The sequence below is a fragment of the Balaenoptera ricei genome, chromosome 3 (genome assembly GCF_028023285.1).
Source record: "Balaenoptera ricei isolate mBalRic1 chromosome 3, mBalRic1.hap2, whole genome shotgun sequence".
Taxonomy (NCBI): domain Eukaryota; kingdom Metazoa; phylum Chordata; class Mammalia; order Artiodactyla; family Balaenopteridae; genus Balaenoptera; species Balaenoptera ricei.
This window is the reverse complement of record NC_082641.1, coordinates 170079243-170103530: the sequence shown is the minus strand read 5'-3', so window position 1 is coordinate 170103530 and position 24288 is coordinate 170079243. Positions and strand designations below refer to the sequence as shown.

General features: G+C 50.8%; 1 protein-coding gene across 2 annotated transcripts; it reads right to left on the bottom strand.

The window, feature by feature from the left end:
* Window positions 1–4371: 4371 nt before the first annotated feature.
* Window positions 4372–23454, bottom strand: IL12RB1 (interleukin 12 receptor subunit beta 1). 2 transcript variants are annotated; one of them, XM_059919743.1, is made up of 16 exons: window positions 23307–23454; window positions 22357–22419; window positions 21323–21440; window positions 20707–20876; window positions 18572–18711; window positions 15622–15655; window positions 15025–15147; window positions 14179–14261; window positions 13098–13335; window positions 10354–10521; window positions 9540–9677; window positions 9013–9168; window positions 7493–7627; window positions 6478–6625; window positions 6083–6164; window positions 4372–5351 (listed from the first exon to the last, which is right to left on the bottom strand). In XM_059919743.1, exons 1-16 carry the CDS (start codon window positions 23452–23454, stop codon window positions 4986–4988), a joined length of 2310 nt encoding a protein of 769 aa, XP_059775726.1. In that variant the 3' UTR covers window positions 4372–4985. The 2 variants fall into 2 exon arrangements, with proteins under 2 accessions (XP_059775726.1, XP_059775727.1); XM_059919744.1 differs by having other exon boundaries at window positions 6478–6583; window positions 23307–23421.
* Between the last annotated feature and the right edge of the window lie 834 nt (window positions 23455–24288).

Genomic DNA, 24288 nt, shown 5'->3' with positions numbered 1-24288 from the left:
GCAGCAATAAAAAAAAGGAATGAAGTTTTGATATGCGCTACAACATGGGTTAACCTCAAACATCAAGAACATCAAGGTGAGTTTCTTCTACAAAAGAACAGACACGAAAGGCCACCTGTTACATGATCCCGTTTATATGAAATGTCCAGAACAGGCAGATCCATAGAGACAGAAAGCAGATCAGTGGTTGCCTGGGGCTGGGGGAGGGGGAATGGGAGTGACTGCTCATGGTGCTGGGGTCTCTTTTGGGATGATGGAAATGTTCTGGAACTAGATAGTAATGATGGTTGCACAACGTTGTAAAGTTACTAAATGCCACTGAATTGTTCACTTTAAAAGGGTGAATAGTGTGGTATGCAAACATAGCCTTAAAAAAAAAAAAAAAAGTAGGAACGGGCAAAGGTGCACAGTTGGGGGAAGGGTATTTTAGTTCAGGCCAAGGGCCTGGGATCTGCGGGGTGCAGGCTGTGACGCGTAAGAACCTAGGCCAGGCCTGTTCTGTGTCATCTCCTGCAACCACTGTCCCCAGAGGCCCCTGATACCCCAGCCCCATCCTGGTTCAAGGGAAGAGGCGGAGACAACGTGTCTTTGTGACCAAACCACCCAGAGGCTGCTGGAGAGACAGAAGAGGCAGGTATCTGGGGAGGTAAACTGAGGCAGCCTGTCCCCCTGATGGAAACATGCATCCTGACTCATGGTGGGATGAGTCTCTTTCTCAAGAGAGAAAGACTCAGAGGAGAGGAAGTTGAGAGTGGGGGCAAGTGCTCTGGAGAAGCCACCTTACCCATTTTACAGACTGGAACACTGAGGCCAGACAGGCTGAGTCATCTGTTCTGGGCTGAACTGCAGCAGGAAGAATCTTTGAACAACTCACAAATCAGGTCTCTAACTCTTCTGCTCCAGAACGTCCACCCCCACCCCCCGCCAACTTAAGAATAAAACTCTTAGGTCCCCAAGCCCCTGGAGGCTGTGACTTCTATCCGCCCCCCTCACCTACTCCCCGACCACTTCTGCCACAGGGCCTTTGCTCTTGCTGTTCTGGCCTCTCTTCACCATTGGGCCCTAGTACCACCTCTTCCAGGAAGCCCTCCCTCACTCCTGTTCCTCACACTTTCACTTGTCACTCTCCCAGATTTATTATAACTCTCTTTGTGATGATTAGATTAACATCTGCCTTCCCTACCCAATCAGGAACCCCTCATGCCTGGACCAATTCTGACCTGTTCGGGACAGGAATTGGTATACAGTAGGTGCTCCACACTGATTTCCTGAATCAATGAAGGAATGAAGCTGTGAAAGGGGGTCTACCCCAGTCTTGATTCCTGGAGCTGCTGGGAGGAGCTGAGGGATCAACACTCAGAGGAGCACCAGAATAATGAGTATACAGCAAGTGCTCAATAAACACTGGACCAGGGTTCTGCTAAGTGAGGTTGTCCAACCCATTGAGGTAGGGCCCTCAAGCCAGTGCCCTGAACCCCTTCCTTTTATAGAGATGGACAAGTAGAGGCCCAGAAAATGACCCTCCTGTGGGTAATTTTCTAGCAGCAGAAACAGAACTCAACGTGGCTTTAACAAAAAGAGAACCAGAGTGGTGGGCTTCAGGCATGGCTGGATCCAGGAACTAGGACTCCATCTCTCTGTGTTGCTGTCCTCCCTGCAAGCTTCTCTTCCAGGCACGCTCAGCCTTCCCCCAGTGGAAGCAGGGTGTTCATTTTTCCCATTCATTTCAGCAAGAATTTCTGGTGGTGCTCAATAAACACCAAACTCCTACCCCTTGGACCCAGGGGGTGAGTTTGCCAACTCCAAGACCACATAACTGGGTCGTGTGCTACCCGTGGGCCCAAGAATGGGATGGCCAGCATGGGGGCATTTAGCTCCCTGGAGGTTCTGCTGTGTATGTGTGTTGGGGATGGGGGAGATGCTGGACTTGAGGTGGGTAGCTCTGAGCCCCTGGGGGTCAGGTCACTCTGGTCTTTCTCATGAGGCTGCTGACCCAGCATCCTCTCCTTCCTGTCCACTTGGTTCTGCCACTGTCCAGGCCTCTTCCTCAGGCTGGAGCCCAGCCCTAAGGAATGAGGAGGGCTGATCTTCAAGGGAGGGCATATCTAGCAGAGGGCGCTTGAGCAAAAGCTGCGAGGTGGCAAATCCAAGGGAGGGAACATTCGCAGAACAGTAAGCAGCACTGTAGCTGGAGCACTCGGACCAAGTCTCCTGTTTCCCCATCTAGATGCATAGATGGGGAAACAGAAGACCCCCAAAGGGGAGGGGCCTGGATCTCTCGATTCCCGGCCCTACCGGCTGCCAGACCTCCCTCACCCAGAGGTCCCACCTCCTTTTGCCACAAAATTCAGTGGTACTGGGTTTTAATCTCCACCCCCGCCCTCGTTTAAAACCGGAAAAGTCTGTTTTGGAAACTCCCTGGAAGGTGGGAGGGGGCTGGGCGGACTGGGCCTGGGAGACACGCGCCGCTGCTGCCACCTGGTGGCCATGCGGGGAATCAGAACCAACTCGTTTAAGAATGAGGAGAGGACTTCCCTGGTGGCGCAGTGCTTAAGAATCCGCCTGCCAATGAAGGGCACGAAGGTTTTAGCCCGGGTCCGGGATGCTGCTGAGAAACTAAGCCCGTGTGCCACAACTACTGAGCCTGCGCTCTAGAGCCCACGAGCCACAACTACTGAGCCCACGTGCCACAACGACTGAAGCCCACGTGCCACAAAGACTGAAGTCCACGTGCCTAGAGCCCATGCTCCGCAACAAAGAGAAGTCACCGCAATGAGAAGCCCGCGCATCGCAACGAAGAGTAGCCCCGGGTCGCCCCAACTAGAGAAAGCCCGTGCGCAGCAATGAAGACCCAACGCAGCCAAAATTAAATAAATAAATAAATTTATTTTTTAAAAAATAGAATGAGGGGAGGTCGCGTGGCGAGGGTACGGGAAGCGGACAGATTCAAGGTGTGTCTGGGGGGCACGGGTCCTGCTGTGGGGCGCTGGGTGTTAGGACCAGGGAAGAACCCCAGGTCCCGGCCTGAGCCCTGGGCAGAGGGGCGGGGCTGGGGGACAACCAAGGCTCCTGTTATTAGCGGTCTCAGCCCCACTGCCCCTTGGGCTGGTCCACCACCCCCACCCCCGCCTCCCAGTCCTAACTTTGCAGAGTTCCAAGTGATCATCTAGCTCTGTCTCCCCCAGATTGGGTTCTCCTGGGGGCACCCAGAGGGAGAGATTAATAAATGTGTGGAATGAATAAATTAATTCTCAGGCTCCTATTGGGGGATTTTGAGCAGGACATTCAGGCTTTAGTCAGGGGAAAGATACACATTTATTAAGCCTCAGGCACCCGCCCCCGCCCCACCAGCAGCTCTCTGAGGTCATTATTATCACCCCCATTTAATTAATTAATTAATTTTTGGAGTTTAGGTGAATTTTATTCTAAATTGGGTAAAAAACTTAACAACAAAACAAGTTAACTATTACATTCAATTTAATTACTGAATCAGTAAGTTTATATTAAAGTCCTTTTTTTTTTAAGATTTAATTTTATTTATTTTTGGCTGCATTGGGTCTTCATTGATGCGCGCGGGCTTTCTCTAGTTGTGGCAAGTGGGGGCTACTCTTCGTAGGGGTGCGCGGGCTTCTCCTTGAGGTGGCTTCTCTTGTTGCGGAGCACGGGCTCTAGGCGTGTGCGCTCAGTAGTTGTGGCACACGGGCTTAGTTGCTCCGGGGCATGTGGGATCTTCCCGGACCAGGGATGGAACCCGTGTACCCTGCATTGGCAGGCAGATTCTTATCCACTGCGCCACCAGGGAAGTCCCAGTCCTATCTTTTTAAACCACTCAGTGATTTTTAATATTTAATACAATCAAACCTAATGAAAACTTTTTATATAAACCTTTAAAATTACTGGGAAGCTAAAATTTAAATCCCATTCATAACTGCACTGCACCAATAATTGATATGCAATAATCTACATCTTCCCAAAGATGTTGTGGCTTATAGTAAGGTATTTTCTTCCTCTCCACCATAAGTTTACTGAACTTTCTCCTTTGTTTTCAGTTTTTTATTTTCTTCTACAATAGCTTCATATTTCTCTTCCATTTCTGCCAATTCTAGGCGAAGCAGCTCTATTTCTAGATTTTCTGGGGTAGCAGCTCCTAAGCAATGTTTTAAAAAATCCAAAGCACTATTAGGTTTCTCTGGTTCTTCATATAAGACTACCAATACCCTGGTCAGCGTGTCCAGCACCCCCGACTTCTCCAAGTACCTCCAGAACTGATGGGCGGCTTTGTAATGAGCCATAGTGACAGCAGCAGCCGCATTTCCACTTTATTTTTATTTTATTTTATTTTTTCACCCCCATTTTACAGGGGAAGAGTCTGAGGCCAGGGAGGGCCAATGCCCCCCTCAGAATGCTTAGAGCCCCCATTCTTTTCCTCACACCTAGATCCTCCAAGCCTGGAGACCCTGCAATGCAGCCAGGAACTCTGCGCCCAGATTCCCCATCCAATGCTTCTGGGACAGAATGCCCAGCCCAAGACCCTGGGATCAGCCTGAGACCCTTTGGGCCCCCCTCCAGTCTATCCCACACACCCCCAACAGGCCAACAGCGCCCTGCTCCGTGGATGCCAGGCCCTGGCCCTGAGTAGCAGCTCCCATTTCATGGCGGTTTCTAGGGTTCCCGCCACAGGACATGTGGCAACCAGTGCTGGACAGAGTGGGTGTTGGTGGGGGGCACTGACGCCAGAGCCTGGGCAGTGGGGATGGGGTCTGAGTCACTCCGCCTGGGTTAGACTCCTGCCTGTGTTGTGTGGCCACAGGCCAGCCACTCACCCTCTCTGAACCTCACTGAGGCTTATTGAAATAGGTTAATAAGACAGTCAGGTACCTCAAGGCGGTTATGGGGATTCAGGGCATCACGTGTCTGGAAAGAACAGGCTGGGTATGCAATAAGCACTTAATAACCAGCTGTCGTGATTGCGATCATTGGTCTTCCTATCTGTAAGAGGAGGCAGATGTTTCTGTTTCTCCCTGGGAACAGAATTTGGGGCTCTGCCTTAGGTCTCCCAGGAGCAGCGGGAGTCCAGCTGCCTGGGCAGGGCTGTCTTCCAGACTGTCCTGCCAGCCAGGCCCCAGAGTCCCAGCCTCAGGGCATCCCTGCACCCATTTCCTGTCCTTCAAGGGCAGCTCCGTGTCCAGGGCTGGCTCAGGGGCACCCAGAGGCAGCTCCATCTTCTCCTTGAGAAGCCCAGCTGTGTCCATGTCAGCTCGCTCTCCTTTGTCCCAGGATATGTTCACCACCAGGGCCTCTTGCTGGGACACCTCCTCCGGGAAGTCTGCCGGGCTGGTCCACTGCCAAACCTGGAGAGGGACGGTGGGGTCAAGGCTGTGGGCAGGGCCCTATTTCTCATCCACACAAGGATGGAGTGGACCAGGTCCCTTCTGGCTTAATTCTCTAAAACCCGAGACCAATTCAAAGATCAGTTGGAAGGTCCCCCCATTTCTCTTTGGAAAATTGCCCCTTCTCTCTTAGTTGATGTGGTTGGGCAGGGCAGTAGCCCCACGCCAGCTCTTGCCATCGGCATGTGATCCTGGCCCAGTCAATCAGAACATTCCTACCCCCTGGTTCTAGTGATAGGCTAAGGAATGGGCATATGACCCAAGGTGGGCCAATCAGTGATGTCCCAGAATTCTGCTCCAGTTAATGGGAAAAATGGATACCCTGATTCCACAGGGGGAAGGCTGAGCCTGCCTGAGATAGAAGCCTGCAGGGAGGATAGCACCACAAAGAGATAGAGTCCTAGTTCCTGGATCCAGCCATGCCTGAAGCCCACCACTCTGGAATTTTTTTCCATCAGGTTCCTTTGTGGAAGTCACTTCAGTTCTGTTTCTGCTACTAGTAAATGACCCACACGAGGTTCCCCTTTGGGTTTCTATTTGCCTGTCTATAAAATTGGGCAGGCTTTTGGAGTTCTTGCACCAGTGGGTTGGGGGAAAGTAAAATGAGTTAATGCATGGCCATTACTCTTCAGAGCCCTGGTCCAGATATGGACCCAATAAACGAGACCTGGAATTAGAAAGGGGGCCCTTACCTGCTTCCCCTGGCTGCCAGAGAACTCAACGGCAGTGCTGGCACAAGGTGTGGGCAGGGGTGGGCACAGGTGCCTTACAGCCCTGGGGAGGGAGGAGAACTGGTCAGTGCTTCTGTTCGTTCTTACTTTTTAATTGTTCTGACTTATTTTTTTCATCTCCATTAGGTTATAATAAGGGGAGTGAGGATGTGGCTAAGGGGTCAGGGGTACGGGAGACTGACAGACCCGGATTGAAATCCCAGCACTGTCCCCACTGCTGGATGCCTGGGCCTGACTATCTGGGCCTCAGTTTCCTCATCTCAAAAGTGGACATAAAAACCTACTTGGGGTGAGCAGTTATTACTATTCTTACTATCTCTATTACAGATCATCTCGGGGGAAGGGGTGCAAGTTACCTGTTCAAGCCGAGGTACCCAAAGATTCCCAGGAGAAGGATGCTCACGAAGCTCCCCAAAGATGTGAGGAAGATGGACAAATTGGACAACTCAGAAACCTGGACTTCTGGAAGCAGAAGAGCTTGGGCTGGGGGAGAGCCACCTCCTGCTTCTCATTGAGGAGGGAGTGGGAGGGGCGGGCCCTCCATCAACTCACTGCTGACCCTGGCATACTGTGAATCCCTCTGTGCCTCAGTTTCCTCCTCTGTGAAGTGGGACCCCGCCTGCCCTGTGACTATAGGATAAAGCCCTGGCACACAATAAGTGCTCAGGACACTGTAGCTCCAAGAGCCTGCAGGTAGGGCCTGTGAGGTTGCTCCCCTGGACCCAGACCAGCACACCGCACACCCAGTCTGACTCACTGGTTCTCTTGGGACCAGATTTCACAAGAAGAACAACAGGCAGGGACCGTGGCAGGAACAGGGATCATTTGGTCTCCAAATCTCTCACTGCCACACACCCCCAAGACAATGCAGCCCACCTCCTTATGTTTGTGATGAGATACTCATTCATTCATATTCATTCATTCATTCAATAAATAGCCCCCCTGCTCCCTTCCTCTCCCCAGGAGCCCCAAGGCTGGGGGAGGCAGAGCCCACACAGACACCCCCACCCACTCCCAAGGCATCAGGCCAGGTAGGAGGGGCAGTGGGGTGGTACCCAGAAGGAAGCCTGGAAGGCTTCCTGGAGGAGAGAGCTTTTGGGCTGAGTTTTGAAGGATGAATAGGAGTTTGACAAGGAGACCAAACATTCCAGACAGAGAGGGCTGCAAGGGAAAGGCAGTGTGAGAGAAGGTTCATGAGGGGAAGCTGCAGCGGAGGTGAAGAAGTTGGGAGCAGGTCAGCCTGCGACTTTCTCCTGAGAGGGATGCATGGGGAGCCATGGAAGGATGGAGGGTCAGGGCGGGACTGCTTGCCGACATGTGGGATGGGGCAGTGCATGCTGGGTAAGTACCCAGGCCCGCTCCCTCACTCACCGATGGTGAAGCGCAGGGGCTGGCTCCAGGCTCCCCGCCACTTGGCTGTGTCTGCTCGAACCTGCACCTTGTAGGCTGTGGCAGCCCGCAGGCCCTGGAGGGTGATCTGGGTCTCTGTGGCTTTCACTGACAGCTCTGTGTGCGGGAGGCAGCGTGGGTCCCTAAACCCCCTTTACTCTGGGCTCCACCCTGGGGGTGGGAGTGGGGGCTCACAGACATTTTGCTGAATAATCTTCCCTGAATGCCCCCATTCACATCAAGCTTATTTGGAAAATATTCTTCATCAAAATATTCAGTGAATAATGCTGTTTTTTCTCAAATTCTGACCAATTTGCCCTTCACTCGCTCCTAGCCCACTCCATTCCAGCCGCATCTGCCTTCTCCTCAGAGCTCCCTAAAAGTCACCAGGTTCAATCCCAAACCTCAGGGCCTTTGCACTGGCTGTTTCCCTGGCCTGGCTCACCCTTTCGCCAGATAACTACATGGTTTCCTCCCTCACCTCTTTCCTATCTTTAGGGACAAGGTCAGGGTTAACTTTGTCTAAGTTGTTCCCCGAGTGTCCCCAGCACCTCAGCACAAAGTAGGATCTCAGCAAGTGTCTGTGAAATTGAATGACTTTTAAAAAATAAAGCACCCCATAAAATTCTCTAAAATGAGAATACAGTTGTTGGCTGTCATACAGAAGAAAAATTCCTAGAACCCTAAATCCATATTCATTGTAAATATTCAAGAGGAATATTCTTCAAAAGAAATTTCAGGGAAGTTGGTACATTTGGCCAAATGGGCATTTGGTGCATACATCCTCAGCAATTTGACTTTTGGCCAACTGGTTTTCAGCAAATGGGCTGCTTCCAGCTGTGCCACTGTGAACAAGTCACCGACTCCCATTTGGCCTCATTTATCCCCTCTAAACAACGGAGGGTGACCAAGCTGATGGCAGAATGTCTATGTCTGATGCCGGAGCAGCCCCCGTTCCACCCCCCTCCACCTCCTCCCCCCCTCCCCCCTCTCCCGCCCCTGTGCTGGGCTCGAGGAGGGAAGGCAGGATATAAACCCATGGTCTTGGCGGCCTGGCCTGTTGCTGCAGGAGGTGGATGGGCGAGGCTGTATTCTCGCAAGGCTATGTTACCCAGTGGGGAGGCTGAGGCTCCCAATGTGGGAAATGACAGGAAGTTCCAGCCCTGGTGAGACCTGCCCTGTACATCCTCATTTCTTTCCCTCCTACAGGGCAGGAAGGGGCACCTAACGGAGCTCAAATCCAAGCTTGTTTAACCTTTGGGCAGGTGAATCCCTCTCCAGGCCTCAGTTTCCCCATCTGTGGAATGGAGACAGTCATCCCCGTTCCATGGGAGTTGCCGTCTAAAGGGCCAGTCAAGACCCTTGAGTCCAACTCTATTGTTCCATGGGTGTGAAAACCAAGGCCCAGAGAGGGACAGTGAGGTGCCCAGGGTCACACAACAAGGCAGAACTCAAGCCCAGAGCCCTTCCTCCCCCAGCCAGGCCTGTGCTGCCTCACCTACCGGATACTTGGTTGCTGGCCTCATCCTGGCAGCGCACAACGTACTCCTTCAGGACGCCGGGGCAGGTGCTCAGCAGAGATGGTGTCCAGTCCACAGACACTGAATCCTGGCTGAGTTTCTTTACAGACACATGTTGTGGGCTCCCGGCCTCTGAGGCTGCAACCAACATCCTTTACCACAGTCAGCTCCAAGGGTGCTGGTTGAGTACTTCCTGCCTGCCCAGTCTGCTACTGTCCGGAGACCCAGGGAACCTTGGCCACAGAGTCAGCTGGGTCTGGGTTTGTATCTCAGTTCCACCACTCTTGGTGTCATCACTTCCCCTCTCTGAGCCTCAGTTTCCTTACTGTAAAATGGGGCAATGCCTCTCGGGGTATCTTAAGAGTTGACTGAGCTGACTTCTATGTGTCTGGCTTCTGGCCAGGGCCTGATATGCAGTAGGTGCCTCTAAATGGTATTCCCCCTTCCTGATACCCAAGGACACTGCCGAGTCCCCTGGGGAGACCACCCTGCAGGTTTGGGCCACTCACCATTGCCTCCAAAGTGGTAGGTGGACAAGACGGTGGACCACGAGGTGGGCTTCTCTGGGTGTGCAGAGGCAAAGATAGTGATGCGGTAACACTCCTTCTGCCACATTGCCCCAGATCCTTGGCTCAAGCTGTGCGTTGCTAGAAGGATTAGCGAGGGCCAGACCAGTAAATAGATTGTGTCCCCACCTCCGCACCTGTGCCATCTGCCAGGAACTCTTAGAGCACTCCTACCCATGCTTCAAAGCCCTTGCACCAATGTCCCCTCCTCCAGGATTCCGTCCTCATGCCCCTTCCCAACCCATCCCCACCCCCTCCAGCACAGCTCCTACTCTATGGCACCGGGGTGTCTGCATCCAGCTCTGTCTCCCCTGGCTGGGAGCTCTTTGAGGGCCAGGCTGAGGCCGAGGCTTCCTGGGGCCCTGGCCAAGACCACGTCAGAGAGTGAGAGGCTACTTGGGCCATTTGGCACCCTCCCTTTCCCTCCAGAGGCCTCATTAATTTGCCACCTGCATCTTGCTAGCTGCCACCTTTCCTGGCACAGGTGAATGTTTAACAAACACCCTGGGACGTGAGACTTATTACCCGCTGGGGTGCAACCTTCCCAGGGCTGAGCACTGACACCTCAGGATCCCAGCAGGAAGCTCCAGACCTGCATGAGTGGGAGGGTCTGTCTTGGCCTGTCCCCACCTCTGTGTAACCTTGAGCAAGTGGCAAGACCTCTCTGGGCCTCAGACACCCCACACGGACGATGCCTGTAGGTTTGCGCTGACCAGGAGCTCTAATGGAGGATGCAGGGCAACCGATATTACGGTACCCATTCCAGCAGGGTCCCGGTCCTGGGGTGCCGTCAGGGTGCAGGTGGCAAGGCTCTCGTCCTGGCCCTGGGGCTGCCACTCAATGCAGTACGTCATGCCCTGGGCCCGGGCTGGCCAATGCATGGTGGTCCTGTTGGCTCCGGTACTGATATTCAGAACCCCTGGTTCTGGAAGAAGACAAGGGAGGCACGTCAGAATAGCTGCCTCATGCTCCGCCCACAGCCCAAGGCTCCTATAGCCCCATCCCACCCTCTTGACAAGCTCTAACCCCCCAGGGCCAGGAGTGTCTGTATCTGGCTCTGTCTCCCTACGCTGGGGGCTGCCAGGATGGGGGCTGAGCACAGAGGGGACAGCAAGGGCTGTTTGAATGAATCGGGTCCTCCCCCAGCCTGACTGTGGGTTCCCTGCCAGGATGACCACAATCAGTGCTCCCTATGCTGCCACTACTACCCTGTCAGGCTAGTGGGCATCTCCTGGTCCAGCAGATGCCTGGCCACCCACCACCCACCTTGCCCAGCGGTGGGTGGCTGTGGTGGAGGAGGAGCCTCCCAGCTGGACCAGAGCTCAGAGCCCCGAGGACAGACCCACTCAGCCCCCTGGGCTCATCTCTCCCACTCCCTACAGCAAGGGCACCTGTACCAACCTGAGAGGTGGGTACTGCTTCCAATTCTAAGGACAATAACTATCACTTATTGAGTTCCGACTGTATGCGCCAGGCCAGTGCCGAGCATTTTACAGGCGCCACTTTCCCACAAAGTGGGACCATGATCATCCCAATGATATAAAAACTGAGGCTCGAAGCCGGAGAGCCACCAGCCCAAGGTCACATAGCGAGGTCATGACCCAAACCAGACCAGGAGCTGACCGACTTGCTGCTGTGCCACCCTGGCAAGTGGCTTCATCTGTCTGAGCCTCAGTCATCTCATCTCTGAAATGGGCATGATCATAACAGACCAGCTGGGTGCTCAGCAAGATCAGGACTAAGGTGAAGCGAGCAGGGCACTAATCTCGGGCATGAAATTAAGGAGGCGCCAAAGAACTCAATCACCAAGATCAACACTCTTCTAATGCAATATTTTTCAAAAAAATCAAAACGAACCTAAAAGTATGTACTGAGTACTATTCATGGTTGCCAAACAATGGAAACAGCTCAGATGTCCGTCAGTGGAAAAACAGATAAACAAAATGGGGCCCATCCACACAGTGGAATATTACTCAGCCATAAAAAGGAATGAAGCACTGATGCACGCTACAATGTGGATGAATCTTGAAGACATCAGGCTGAGTGAAAGAAGCCAGACACAAAAGGTCACATAGTATATGATTAATTTCTATGAAATGTCCAGAGCAGGCAAATCCACAGAGACAGAAAGCAGATTGGTGGTTGTCAGGGGTTGGGGGAGGGGGATGGGGAGTGACTGCTAAGGGGGACGGGGTCTCCTTTTGGGCGTGATGAAAAGGTTCTGGAACTAGACAGAGGTGATGGTTGCACAACATTGTGAATGTAATTAATGCACCAAATTGTACTTGTTAAAATGGTTCATTCTGATATGTGAACTTCACCTCAAAAAAATACATATGTTTATATACATACATATAAACCTTAATTTTTAAATTTTAGATTTATTTTTTTGAGGTAACACTGGTTTACAATATTATAATAATAAAAATGTTTCATGTGTACAACATTATATTTGGACTTCTGAATACCCTACTGTGTGCTCACCATGAAAAATTTAGTTTCCATCTGTCACCATACGGTTGATCCCCTTTACCCCTCCCCTCCCCCTGCCTCTTCCCCTCTGGTAACCACTAATCTGTTCTCTATATCTATGTATTAGTTTTGGTTTGTCCATTTATTTATTCAGTTGTTTGTTTGTTTGGTTGGTTGGTTGGTTTTTATATTCCACATCTGAGTGAAATCATAGGGTATTTGTCTTTCTCCAGCTGAATTGTTTCACTAAGCATAATATCCTCAAGGTCCACGCATGTTGTCTCAAATGGCAACATTTCATTCTTTTTTATGGCTGAGTAGTATTTCATTGTATACATGTACCACATCTTTTTTATCCATTCATCCATTGATGGGCACTTAGGTTGTTTCCACATCTTGGCTATTGTGAATAACGCTGCAATGAACATAGGGGTGCATATATCTTTTCCAATTATGTTTTCTTTTTCTTTGGATAAATACCCAGAAGTGGAATTGCTGGATCATATGGTAGTTCTAGTCTTAATTTTCTGAGGAATCTCCATACTGTTTTCCATAGTGGCTGCACCAATTCACATTCCTGTCAACAGTGTATGAAGGTCCCCTTTTATCCACATCATCGCTATTGATTTTTTCATTGTGTATAAATATATGTATATATTTAATATATGTATACATGTATATAAAATGAGCAAAATGTCTAGATTTTAAATAAAGACAGGATCAACCCTGTATTTGCCCGACCCTGCCTTTCTTGCCACACCCTGATCTTGGCCCTGGTCCCAATAAAACTTTATTTACAAAAACAAGTGTTTGGTCTGGGCCACAGTTTGCCAGTGAGAATTTTTTTAACTATTACACTATAACGCTATGCATTTTTTAATGCTATGCATTTTGAATACTGACTTTACACTCTCCTAAATTAGACACCCCATTACATTTTTGTGCCTCACTTGCTTCACCCTAGTCTAGCTGAGGCTCAGAGTACGTGCTCAGCTCCAAGGGGCCCCCCCACTGCCCAGCCAAAGGTACCTGAGTGGGTGTAGGCAGGAATGTGCCATGTCTGGTTGGGACCGGGGCCAAAGCGATTCCGGGAAACGACAGTCAGGTCATAGGCGGCACCCGAGAGGATGAGCTTTTTCTGCAGGCGCAGAGTCCTCGTGGCCTTGGCCTTACATGGGCAGGACAGCATATGCAGGTGGACATGGTAGGTCACCTCCATGCCCGAGTCGGGCCCGAGGCAGCCTTCCGGAAGCTCCAGCTGGGGCAGCTGTTGTGAGTGTGAGAGATGGTTTATGGGGACCTGAACATGCACGTCGTCCCTGTGGGTTGACATCAGGATGCTGCCCACGAGCACAGGCTCATGCACGGGCCACAGCTGATGACATATGTGAACATTTTTAAAAAATAGTAAACCTCAGTGCTGGCAAGGCTGCTGGGAAACCGACACATCCACTGCTCATTGGTTTAGGGGGAGGGGGGAATAATTTGGCAAAACCCACTGAAAGCCAGAGGAAAAAAATATTTCCGTCTTTGGACCCAGTTACCTCGAGCCTGGAAATTTTTCCTAAGAAAAGGAATTCAAATTATAGGAAACCTAGGAAGAGAAGGAGCTTCACTACAGCTTTATCATGCCAGTCCACTGGGGACCTGGCTGAATCAATTATGGTGAAGCCAGGGGTTGAAATGTATGGTGAGTTTGCCCAGACTCAGGCAGGGGATTTCCCCTCTGCGCCTCAGTTTCCTCCTCTGGAAGATGGGTTCATTCGACTGTACTTAATGAGTTGTTTGGGGGACTTCAAAAAAATCATCGCCCATCCAGACCAGCACAGTCAACCCCCTCCTGGCCTTCCAGCTTCCACGTGAGCTCCCCAAAATCTGCTCCCCCAATGGCTGCCAGAGGGAGCCTGTGAACACCTGAGTCCAGCCATATCCTTCCTCTGCTCACACACCCTCCATGGCTCCCCATTACCTTCAGAGTTCAACCCACAGTCCTTCCAGTCCCTACCACCTCCACGACTCATCTCCCTCCTTTTAAACACTTCCACTCCAGCCTCTTGTCTCCTTCTCTCTGTCCTCAGGCCACCCCACAGGCCTGCGATGTTCCCATTACCTGCTCATGCAAGGTCACCTGCCTCCTCCCATCCGGGCGGAGCTGCTCCACGGAGAACCTCACCTTGGCCTGTGGGGGGGGTTCTGCAATGAGACAGCAAGACAGTGACACTGGGGGTGGGGCCCTTGCTCACAACGTCCTGCAGACCCTGGATGGGGACCTGGGACCTTTTCCTTCCCTCCCATGAAACACAGGATTCCATGGGTCGTTAAGTAGTCTTCAAAATCTGCAAACATGGAGATCCACTCCACAACAGTGTGAATATACTTAATGCAACTGGCTAAAAATGGTTAAAATGGCAAATTTTATATTATGTCTTTTTTTACTACAATTAAAAAAAAAAAAATCTGAAAACAGCCGTCGGAGTTGTTTCCCAGCAGATATGCACTTGGGTGGGCAGGAGGCAGCTCCAGCTCAAAGGGTAGAGGGACAAATGTTGACAGTCACCCCCCCCCATCTCTCCCTCCCACCCCCACCTGGGGCCACGTCTCCACTCTGGAGCTGCCCTGGCTCCAGCTTCCTGTATCATTTGGGAAAATCTGCCTTCACGACACAGCCACTTGCACCCATCGACTCCTTGTTCGGCTTTCAAAGAACAAAACCCACCAGACTAATTGGAAGGAGAGAAAGACTGATAAATGTTTTCTTTTTATTACGGATTTGCCACATTTTACAAAGTGAAACTTGCCCACTGCCCTGCCACCTTGCACTAATTTCCCCTAATTTCTTCAGCAGCCTTATTTCTAACATCCATCACGTTATTGCTAACACTCACCACCTTATTTCTAATACCACTACCATCTTTCTAACGCCTGTCTCCCTTCCTGTGGTCCAGGGTGCTCTCACCGGGGGGGATGCACACAGGCCTGCTCCAGCTGCTCCAGAGACCTCCGGGGACCCCTGGCCTCAGCCGTCGCCGCAGCTGGAATTCCTGGGCCGTGTCCATCTCCAAGGGGCAGAGGCATGACTCTGGGGAGAAGCAGATCAAACATCAAGCAAAGGGGCTGTCCCAAAGCCAGGAGCACCCAGGGCTTGGCACTGGTCACTTAGCCATCATGCACATATTAAGTTCCAACTGTGTACATGCACTTATTGAGTGTCAACTGTGTACAAGCACTTATTGAGAGCTAATCATGTGCCGGACCCTGGGGACACAGCCAGAATAGGCCAGGTCCTGTGCTCTTGGGGCCTCAAGGATCACCCACTTCTTCTACTGTTTGGAGTTCAAGTCTCAGCAAGGCCACCTACTAGGGATGTGAACTTGGCCAAAGGCTTCACAAGCCCAAGCCTTTGTTTCCTCACCTGTGAAATGGGAATAATCCAATACTGAACTACAGGGAGGCGCAAACAAGCCTACAGAGAATTTAACACTGGGCCTAGCACACAGTGGGTGCCTAATTAATGCTAACTTGCTACTGCTGTCGTTGTCACTATTATTCTCACCGAAGTCAGCATCATCCTGACGTCCACAGTCGCCCTAAAACAAGACCATATTTATACATTGTTTTACATTTGGGTGTTGAAAATTCTAGCTCTTTTGAAATTTTCAACAATTATTTTGCTAAATGCAACATGGAACCCTGGATTGGATCTGAGAACAGAAAGAGAACATTCTTGGAAAAGCGGGTGATAGTCCAAATAAACTCTGGAATTTAGTTCATTGCAAGGGACCAGTGACAGACGGACTTGGCAATGAAAGCCATTAACCTGTGGGGAAGCTGGGTGAAGGTTCTATGTACTTCTTTGTAACTTTTCTGAAAATCTAAGATTATTCCAAAATAAAAAAGTTTTTTTTTTTTTTTTAAAGAATTATTTGGGGGAATTTCCTTGCAGTCCAGTGGTTAGGACTTGGCACTTTCACTTCCGGGGCCCGGGTTCAATCCCTGGTCAGAGAACTAAGATCCCACAAGCCGTGTGTCGAGGCCAAAAATTAAAAAATAAAATAAAATAAAATAATTATTTTAGGAGGCAAAATTATATTTTTATAACTTCCTAAATATATATTTTAAGAGACAAAACCTATCTGTCTGTGGTGTCATGGATGAGGAGAGGCAAGTTTAGGAGCCAGCTAGCCCCACACTCCCCGGCTGATGCTGAGAGGTCCCTGGACATCCTGAGCCTCAGTTTTCTCATCTGCAAAGGGGGGCTGAGAGGGTCCACTGAAGAGTGTGTTAGGGGGCTGGAGATAAAAAGTAAAGAGATGTCCCTCCCCAACGGGAGTCCCATGTCACCTGCCTCTGACTGATCCGAACCCATTCACTTGATGGGAAAACTGAGGCTCAGGGAGGGGCACAACATTTGGAGGGAAGATGGGGCCGAAACTGAGGCAACTCCCTGGACTCAAGATGCTCCCAGGCTGAGGGAGGGGGAGACACCACAATTCAGAAGCTGGGGGGGGGGGTCTCTGTCTCTCCCAAACTCCCTGGGGACTTGGTCAGGGCTGAGGTTTCTTGCAAGCCTAGGCTTGCCCTGCCTGCAGGGGACAGAGGGGAGAATAGAGTAGCTGAAGAATGAATGAAGGTCCAAAGAAGACATACAGATGGCCAATAGATACGTGAAAATGTGTTTAACATCACTAATCATCAGGGAAATGCAAATCAAAACCACAGTGAGATCTCATCTCACACCTGTCAGAATGGTTATCATCAAAAAGACGAGAGATAACAATTGTTGGCGAGGATGTGGAGAAAAGGGAACGCTGTGCACTGTTGGTGGGGACGTAAATTGCAGCAGCCACTATGGAAAACAGAGTGCAAGTTCCTCAAAATATTAAAAATAGAGCTACCATATCATCCAGCAATACCACTTCTGAGTACTTATCCAAAGAAAAGCAAAACACTAACTGGAAAAGATACATGCACCTTCATGTTCACTGCAGCATTATTTACAGCAGCCAAGATGTGAAAGCAATCTTAGTGTCCATCGATGGATGAATGGATAAAGAAAATATGGTACATGTATCAATGGAATATTATTTAGCCATAAAAAGAAGGAAATCCTGCCATTTGCAACATGGATAGTCCTTGACGGCATTATGTTGAGTGAAATAAGTCTGACAGAGAAAGACAAATATTGTATGATCTCACTTACAAGTGAATTTAAAACGAACAAAAAACCAAACTCATAGATACAGAGAACAGAGTAGTGGTTGCCTGAGGTGAGGGATAGCGGGTGGGCGAAATGGGTGAAGGTGGTCAAAAGGTACAAAGTTATCAATATAAAATAAATAAGTCCTGGGGATGTAATGTACAGCATGGTGACTATAGTTAACAATACTGAACTGTATTGTCTGAAAGTTGCTAAGAGAGTAGATCTTAAAAGTTCTCATTACAAGAAGCAAAATCTGGAACATGCCTGTGTGGTGACGGATGTTAAACAGACTTATTGTGGTGATGATTTCACAATGTATACAAATATCAAATCATGTTGTACACTTGAAATTAATATAATTTTGTATGTCAGTTACATCTGAATTAAAAAAGGAGGGACAGGGCTTCCCTGGTGGCGCAGTGGTTGAGAATCTGCCTGCCAATGCAGGGGACACAGGTTCGAGCCCTGGTCTGGGAAGATCCCTCATGCCGCGGAGCAACTGGGCCCATGAGCCACAATTGCTGAGCCTGCGCGTCTGGAGCCTGTGCTCCGCAACAAGAGAGGCCGCGATAGTGAGAGGCCCGCGCACCGCGATGAAGAGTGGCCCCCGCTTGCCACAACTGGGGAGAGCCCTCGCACAGAGACGAAGACCCAGCACAGCCATAAATAAATAAATAAATAAAATTTAAAAAAAAAAAAAAAAAAAAGGAGGGACTTCCCTGGCGGTCCAGTTAAGACTCTGTGCTCCCAATGCAGCGGACAAGGGTACAGTCCCTGGTTGGGGAACTAAGACCCCGCACGCCACACAGCATGGCCTAAAAAAAAAAAAAAAAAAGGAAAGGAGGGAGGGAGGGAGGAATGGTGGAAAGGTAGTTTCCTGAAAGAGGCAGCCCTTGAGCTGGACCCTGAAGGTGGGTTGGATTCACATGTGCTCAGATGGAGAGGAGGGCATGCAGGTGGAAGGAACTGCATATACCAAGGCAAAGAGGCTGGAAATCCAGGCCATGGGCAAAGAATGATGGCCATTCAAAAAGGGGCCAGAGGAAGCATGAGGCAAGTGAGGGAACCTAGGGCCAGCTGAAGATAAGGATGCCTTACTGAGGGTAGTGAGGAGCCATGGAGGGTGTGTGAGCAAGGGAGATCACAATCAGATCTTCATGTCAGAGAGACCCAGAGGCTAAACATGGGTCAAGAGTGGAGGCCAGGTGGGAAGGGTGATAGATACAGAGATTGCAGAACTGATGGAAGAGGTGTGAGGGTACCCTGTGCCTGTGCAAACCCCTGATCTGGGGAATAAACTCACCAACTTCCACGGGCTGCCAGGTGTCCGGTGCCGGAACTGTACCTCAGCACCATCCTGGTGGGCTGGGGTCTCCCACTTCATGAGCAGCTGCCCCGCTGACCTGGACACCTTGATGTTTCCTGGAGGAGGGTCGTATTTAACTGGAAGCAGAGTTGGGGGTGGGAAGGGGAAGCCGTCATGTGTGTGAGCTGTTGGTCCTGAAAATTCTGGAAAATCTTCCCATGATCCTCCTGGCCCAGAGTAACCCACCAAGCTCCCAAAATTTGAATCAGGGACACCTCTACAGGTCCCATCTAAGCCTGGGGTTCTATGGGTCAAAGAGTTAAGATTTATACACAGGATCCTATTAGTAAAGGTGTCTTTAAAATATTAATGCACATTGCTGGCAAGGCTGTGGTGAGACAGGCACTTTTGTAAATTGCTGATGAGAGGGTAATTAACTGATTCTATTTTTTTCTGAAGGACTATTAGGGAAATCTTACTAACTTTGTAACCTCACTTCAAGAAGCCTGGCCTGAGGAGAGACATCTGTCATGCTTTCTGCACCTCGGTCATACTGTGCCTGATTCTAGCTCAGGGTCTTTGCACTTGCTGTATCCTCTGTCTTGCTGTATCCACACTTCCCCATCTTTATTCCTACTGGATCTTTTTCATCCTTGAGCTGGAGCCCTCCCTGACCTCCCAGCAGTATCTCATCATGTGTAATGATCATGCCTTGTCCATCACCCTACATGAATCTGGGCTCCATGAAGGCAGGGACAGGGTTGGGATTAGGGTGAGGAGAGTGAGGCAAGGTTGTACAAATACAGGGTCAGATCCTGTCTTTATTTGAAGTTCTGGGGAATTCCCTGGCGGTCCAGTGGTTAGGATTCTGCACTTCCACTGCAGGGGGTGTGGGTTCAATCCCTGGTCAGGGAAGTAAGATCCCGCGTGCCATGCAGCGCGGCCAAAAAAAAATCTGATATTTGATTTGTCATGGCTTTTTTTTTTTTTTTTCATTAATATTGATTTTTTAACAATGTTGCATCATGGGACTTCCCATGATGGTCCAGTGGTCAGTACTCCACACTCCCAATTCAGGGGACCTGGGTTCGATCCCTGGTCAGAGAACTAGATCCCACATGCATGCTGCAACTAAGAGTTCGCATGCCGCAACTAAAAGATCCCACATGCTGCAACTAAAAGATCCCGCATTCTGCAACAAAGAACCCTCATGTGGCAACAAAGATCCTGCATGCCACAACTAAGAGCCGGCACAGCCAAATAAGTACATAAATAAATATTCAAAAAGAAAAGTTGCATCATGATATGGTTTATAATGACTATTGAGGTTTTTTGGCACCCCCATAACATTTTGTGGCCAAGGAGCGTGCCTAATTCATCTCACCCTTGTCCCAGCCCTGTGCTGTGACCTCCATTGGCCTTGCCCACGTCCCCTATGACTGAGCATGGCACACGGTAGCAGTTCAACGAGTATAAACTAAGTGTATGTTATTGATTTGTGAAAACAGATTTTAAAGACCGAACACGGGGGACTTCCCTGGTGGCACAGTGGTTAAGAATCCGCCTGCCAATGCAGGGGACACGGGTCCGATCCCTGGCCCGGGAAGATCCCACATGCCGCAGAGCAACTAAGCCCGTGTGCCACAACTACAGAGCCTGTGTTCTAGAGCCTGCGAGCCACAACTACTGAGCCCGTGTGCTGCAACTACTCAAGCCTGCGCACCTAGAGCCCGTGCTCCACAACAAGAGAAGCCACCGCAATGAGCAGCCCGAGCGCCGCAAGGAAGAGTAGCCCCTACACTCTGCAACTAGAGGAAGCCCGCACACAGCAATGACGACCCAATGCATCAAAAAAAAAAAAAAAAAAAAAAAATTATAAGACCCAACAGGGTCTTGGCCACATTACAGTATCAAGGAGAAACTGGAAGCTACCTAAATGTTCATCAGTAGGGGATCAGTAAGGGGACCATGAATGACTCTGCCAGGTCACATGACAGTGTTGGATGTAAAAACAGCTGGCAGTATCCAGTCCCTTGCCAGGGACTCAGAATTCCCCCAGGTCTAGGCTTGGGGACCAGAGGCTTCTCTGGGTGAGGAAGTAGTAGTGGGGAGGAGGAGAACAGGGTGCTGACCTGAGCTGTAGAGGTTCAGGGTAATGTTGGGGGACTTCTCTGTCCAGTTGGCAGCCCGGGATTCCACCCAGAGAGTGACAGCGTGGAGCACGGGTATGCCATCCTGGTCGGAGAACTGCAGCTTGGTGGCTGAGCCCGCGGCAAAGTAGCAGCAGCGCCCAGGCTTGAGGCTGTGGGAAGGAGGGTGTTGGTACTGAGTCTCAGCGGCCACAGCAGATGATGTGCATCACATCCCAGTATCCTTTTCTTCCCCTTTTACTCCCGCTCCCCAGCCTGGGGGTTTCTTAGGGATCAACTTGGGACTAAGGGATTTGGAGGATCCCAGAATCTCCTAACGTGGGCTGCCACAGAGAGAAGGAAGAAATGAATAGATGGATGAGAGAAGGAAGAAATGAATAGATGGATGAATAAGTCACAGGGTGAGGATGAAGGAAGGACCACAGGGATCCTAACTGCCACCCAAACTGGATACCCACCCATGCTGACCCCACAACACAGATCCCCAACCCTCCCTTCTGACAGGAGAAACTGAGGCCCAGGAAGAGGCAAAGACACTGCCGAGGTCATACATCTGAGAGTAGAGGCAGGGGGTCAGGAGCAAGGGCAGGATTCTCACCAGCATCTCAGGAAGTGGCTGACCCCAGCTACAGGGCCCTCATATTCCCAGGAACATTCATAACCAGCATTGCTGAGTATCCGGTAGCAGTTTAGGTCCCGGGGGCCCGAAGCTAAGCCTGGAGGTTTGAGAACAGACTAGAGTGGGAGGGGGCGGGGTCCCCAAACTGACACACCCCAGGGAGGAATCTTTGTGACACGTATGCAATCCGGTGTCACCTCAGCCTAAACAGGCTGTGACTTCCAGCACCTTCCTGTGCCCTTCCCGCATGTCTCCTGCCATCTCCCTTGCACCTCCTCCTCCAGCCACTTCAGCCTCCTCACTGGTCCTCAAACACACCAGGCTCACTCCTACCTCAGGACCTTTGCATGTGCTATGCCCTCTGCCTGAAATGTCCTTGCCCCAGATCTTGACATTCCAATTTCTCCTTCTGTGTCACCTCCTCAAGCACTAGGCTATTTGAAGCAGCCCCCTCCCTCTCCATCCCTCACCCTGCTCTGTTTTTTTTCATAGCACGTCATTGTATGCAGGATATGCATTTGTGTGCCTCTTGTCCACCTCCTGCGCTAGGCTGTGACCCCAGGAGGACAGCTGGGCTCGCAGCTGACTCCTTCATGTCTAGAACTGTGTCTGCACGTAGTACGTGCTTGGTAAATATTTCTTGAGCAAAAGAATAGATGAAACGCCTTGCCCAGTGGCAGATTAGTGAGTTTGTTACAAGCATGAATGTTCCAGCAATGCTTGCCTCGGAGCAACTTCAAAATGTTTAACAGCTGCTTAGCCCCACATGCTGACCAATCAGGATGGACACAGACACCAGTCCTGCGACCCTGTTAGGGAGCAGATGAGGCTTACAGAGGTGACTGCTCCAGGACACCTGAGTTTGGTGAGGACAGGCCATCAGGCTGTCGGGTTGGGGCTCCCGAGACCCGCCTTTGGCTGGGCAGGAGGGAGCTGAGGGAGTGGCCGCTAGGGATGGGTCAGTCAGAGTCCAGTACAACCCCTTCCTCCCACGATGGGGAACTGCCCCAGACCTGACTCTGCATCCGGATACGGCGGGTCCTGAAAACAGCACCCCATGGTGCCACAGGCTTCAGCTGCAAAGGCAATGAAGAGATAATGACAGTCTCAGCCTTTCACTGCAGGGGAGGGGGCTTGCCCAGTGACCATCCATGCACCTGCCCACTTTCCCATCCTTGCACCCACCAACCCATCCACCTTCCTATCCATCCATCCATCCATAAATCCATCCATCTGTCCATCCACCCATCCACTCATCTATTCAGCCATCCATCTTTCCACCCACCCACCCATCCATCCATTCATCCATCCTCCCACCCCCTCATCTATCCATACATACACACATCCATCCATCCACCCACCCATCCAGCTCTCGGGCCGTTCCTCTAAAGCAATCCAGGGTCCCCTGTACCTCTCCCTTTTGCTGGTCTCCAGCCCTGCCTGACCTCTAAAAGCCCTGAAACCTTGCTGATCTCCAGTTTACAGAGAGGGAAACTGAGGCACAAAGAAGTTGCCCAAGGTCATGCAACAGCAGAGCTGGGATGAGAGTCCAAACCTAGTCATCCGCTGGGGGCTGGGTCCCTTCCCATTCGATTCCACAAGATGGAGAGAGAGTATGTATATTACATACACTGGGTACATAACACTATATTTTATATATATGTATATTATATATATACTTGGTCTTTATCCCTTCCTTAGCTATTTCTCATTAAACTCTGGGATGTGGGAAAGATTCAGAGCTTCAGCCCACTCCACAGAAGACAAAATTAAGACCAGAGGGGAGATGCCCAAGTCTGACATCAGAATCCATGATTATCCAGCTCACATTTGACAGAGGGAAAGACTGAGGCACAGAGACACAGAAACAACCCTGGGACCCGGGTCCACAGCCCTCCACATACACACACACAGCCCCCCCGCCCCGGCAAGAAGAGCCGTGACTCCAGGGTAGGGGACTCACCGCCCTGCCGCGGGAGCAGGAGGAGAAGGAGGAGGACCAGCCTGGTCACCCGTTGCCCCATCCGGTCCTCGAAGAGGGCGGCAGCCCCAGACGAGCTTCTGTGCTGCTGGAGAGGCCCCAGCCACCCAGTCCTCACCCAGGAACACATTAAAGCTTAGCAAGAAAAACTAAAAAGAAAAAAAAAAAGTTATGTGTCATGGCCCCTCCCAGAGCAAGTCAAACTAAAAGAGAAACCCAGGAAGTCAGCCTGTGGGTGGTGGCCTCATTCAGACCACAAACACACCCGAGCTCTGGACCCTGAGCCCCAGGTCCGGGGGGTCTTCTCTGCTGGCCCCAGACTGAAGCTGGACACTGGGTGAGAGCCCCATGGGTGGCCTGGGGCTCTGTGCCCTTGGCCAGGTCTCCAGCCCTCTCTGGCCCACTTCTGAGACTTAGGAGCTAAATGAGAGGCCAGGGTCTTCAGACGTCAGAGTTCACTCTCCCAATAAATTGTTATGAAGTGCTTGCTGTAGGCTGGGCCCTCCGAAAATGTCCACCTCCCCATTTCCCGAACTCCAGCCTCAGGGCACCCTGGGTTCCAGGTCTGGAAGAGTCTCCTTGCTTCCTTTAGACTCAACTTTGTCTTTTTTCTGTGTCTTTTTCTCAGCCAGAGGTGGAGAGGTTGGGGGGCGGGGGGGGTGGGTCTCAGTTTCTGACCCTCTCTCCCCACTGTCAGCAAAGGCCCAAAATGTCCATGGAGAAGAGCTGATTCATGCTACAAAGTGGATGAACCTCCAAAACAACAGGCTGAGTGAAAAAAGTCAGACACAGCAGCCCATATGTTGTATGATTCTATGTATATGAAATGTCTGGAACAGGCAAATCCACAGAGACAGAAGGTAGATTAGTGGTTGTCAGGGGCTGGGGGAGGGGAATGGGGAGTGACTACTCATGGGGATGGGGCTGCATTTTGAGGTGCTGAAAATGTTTTGGAGCTAGACAG

Coding starts and splice junctions, on each gene's coding strand:
- IL12RB1 (XM_059919743.1), bottom strand. CDS start 23,454: ATGTGTTCCTGGGTGAGGACTGGGTGGCTGGGGCCTCTCCAGCAGCAC. Junction 9,678..10,353: donor CCGGGACCCTGCTGGAATGG/GTACCGTAATAT, acceptor TAATCCTTCTAG/CAACGCACAGCTTGAGCCAA. Junction 6,165..6,477: donor GGGTACCTCGGCTTGAACAG/GTAACTTGCACC, acceptor CTCCCTCCCCAG/GGCTGTAAGGCACCTGTGCC.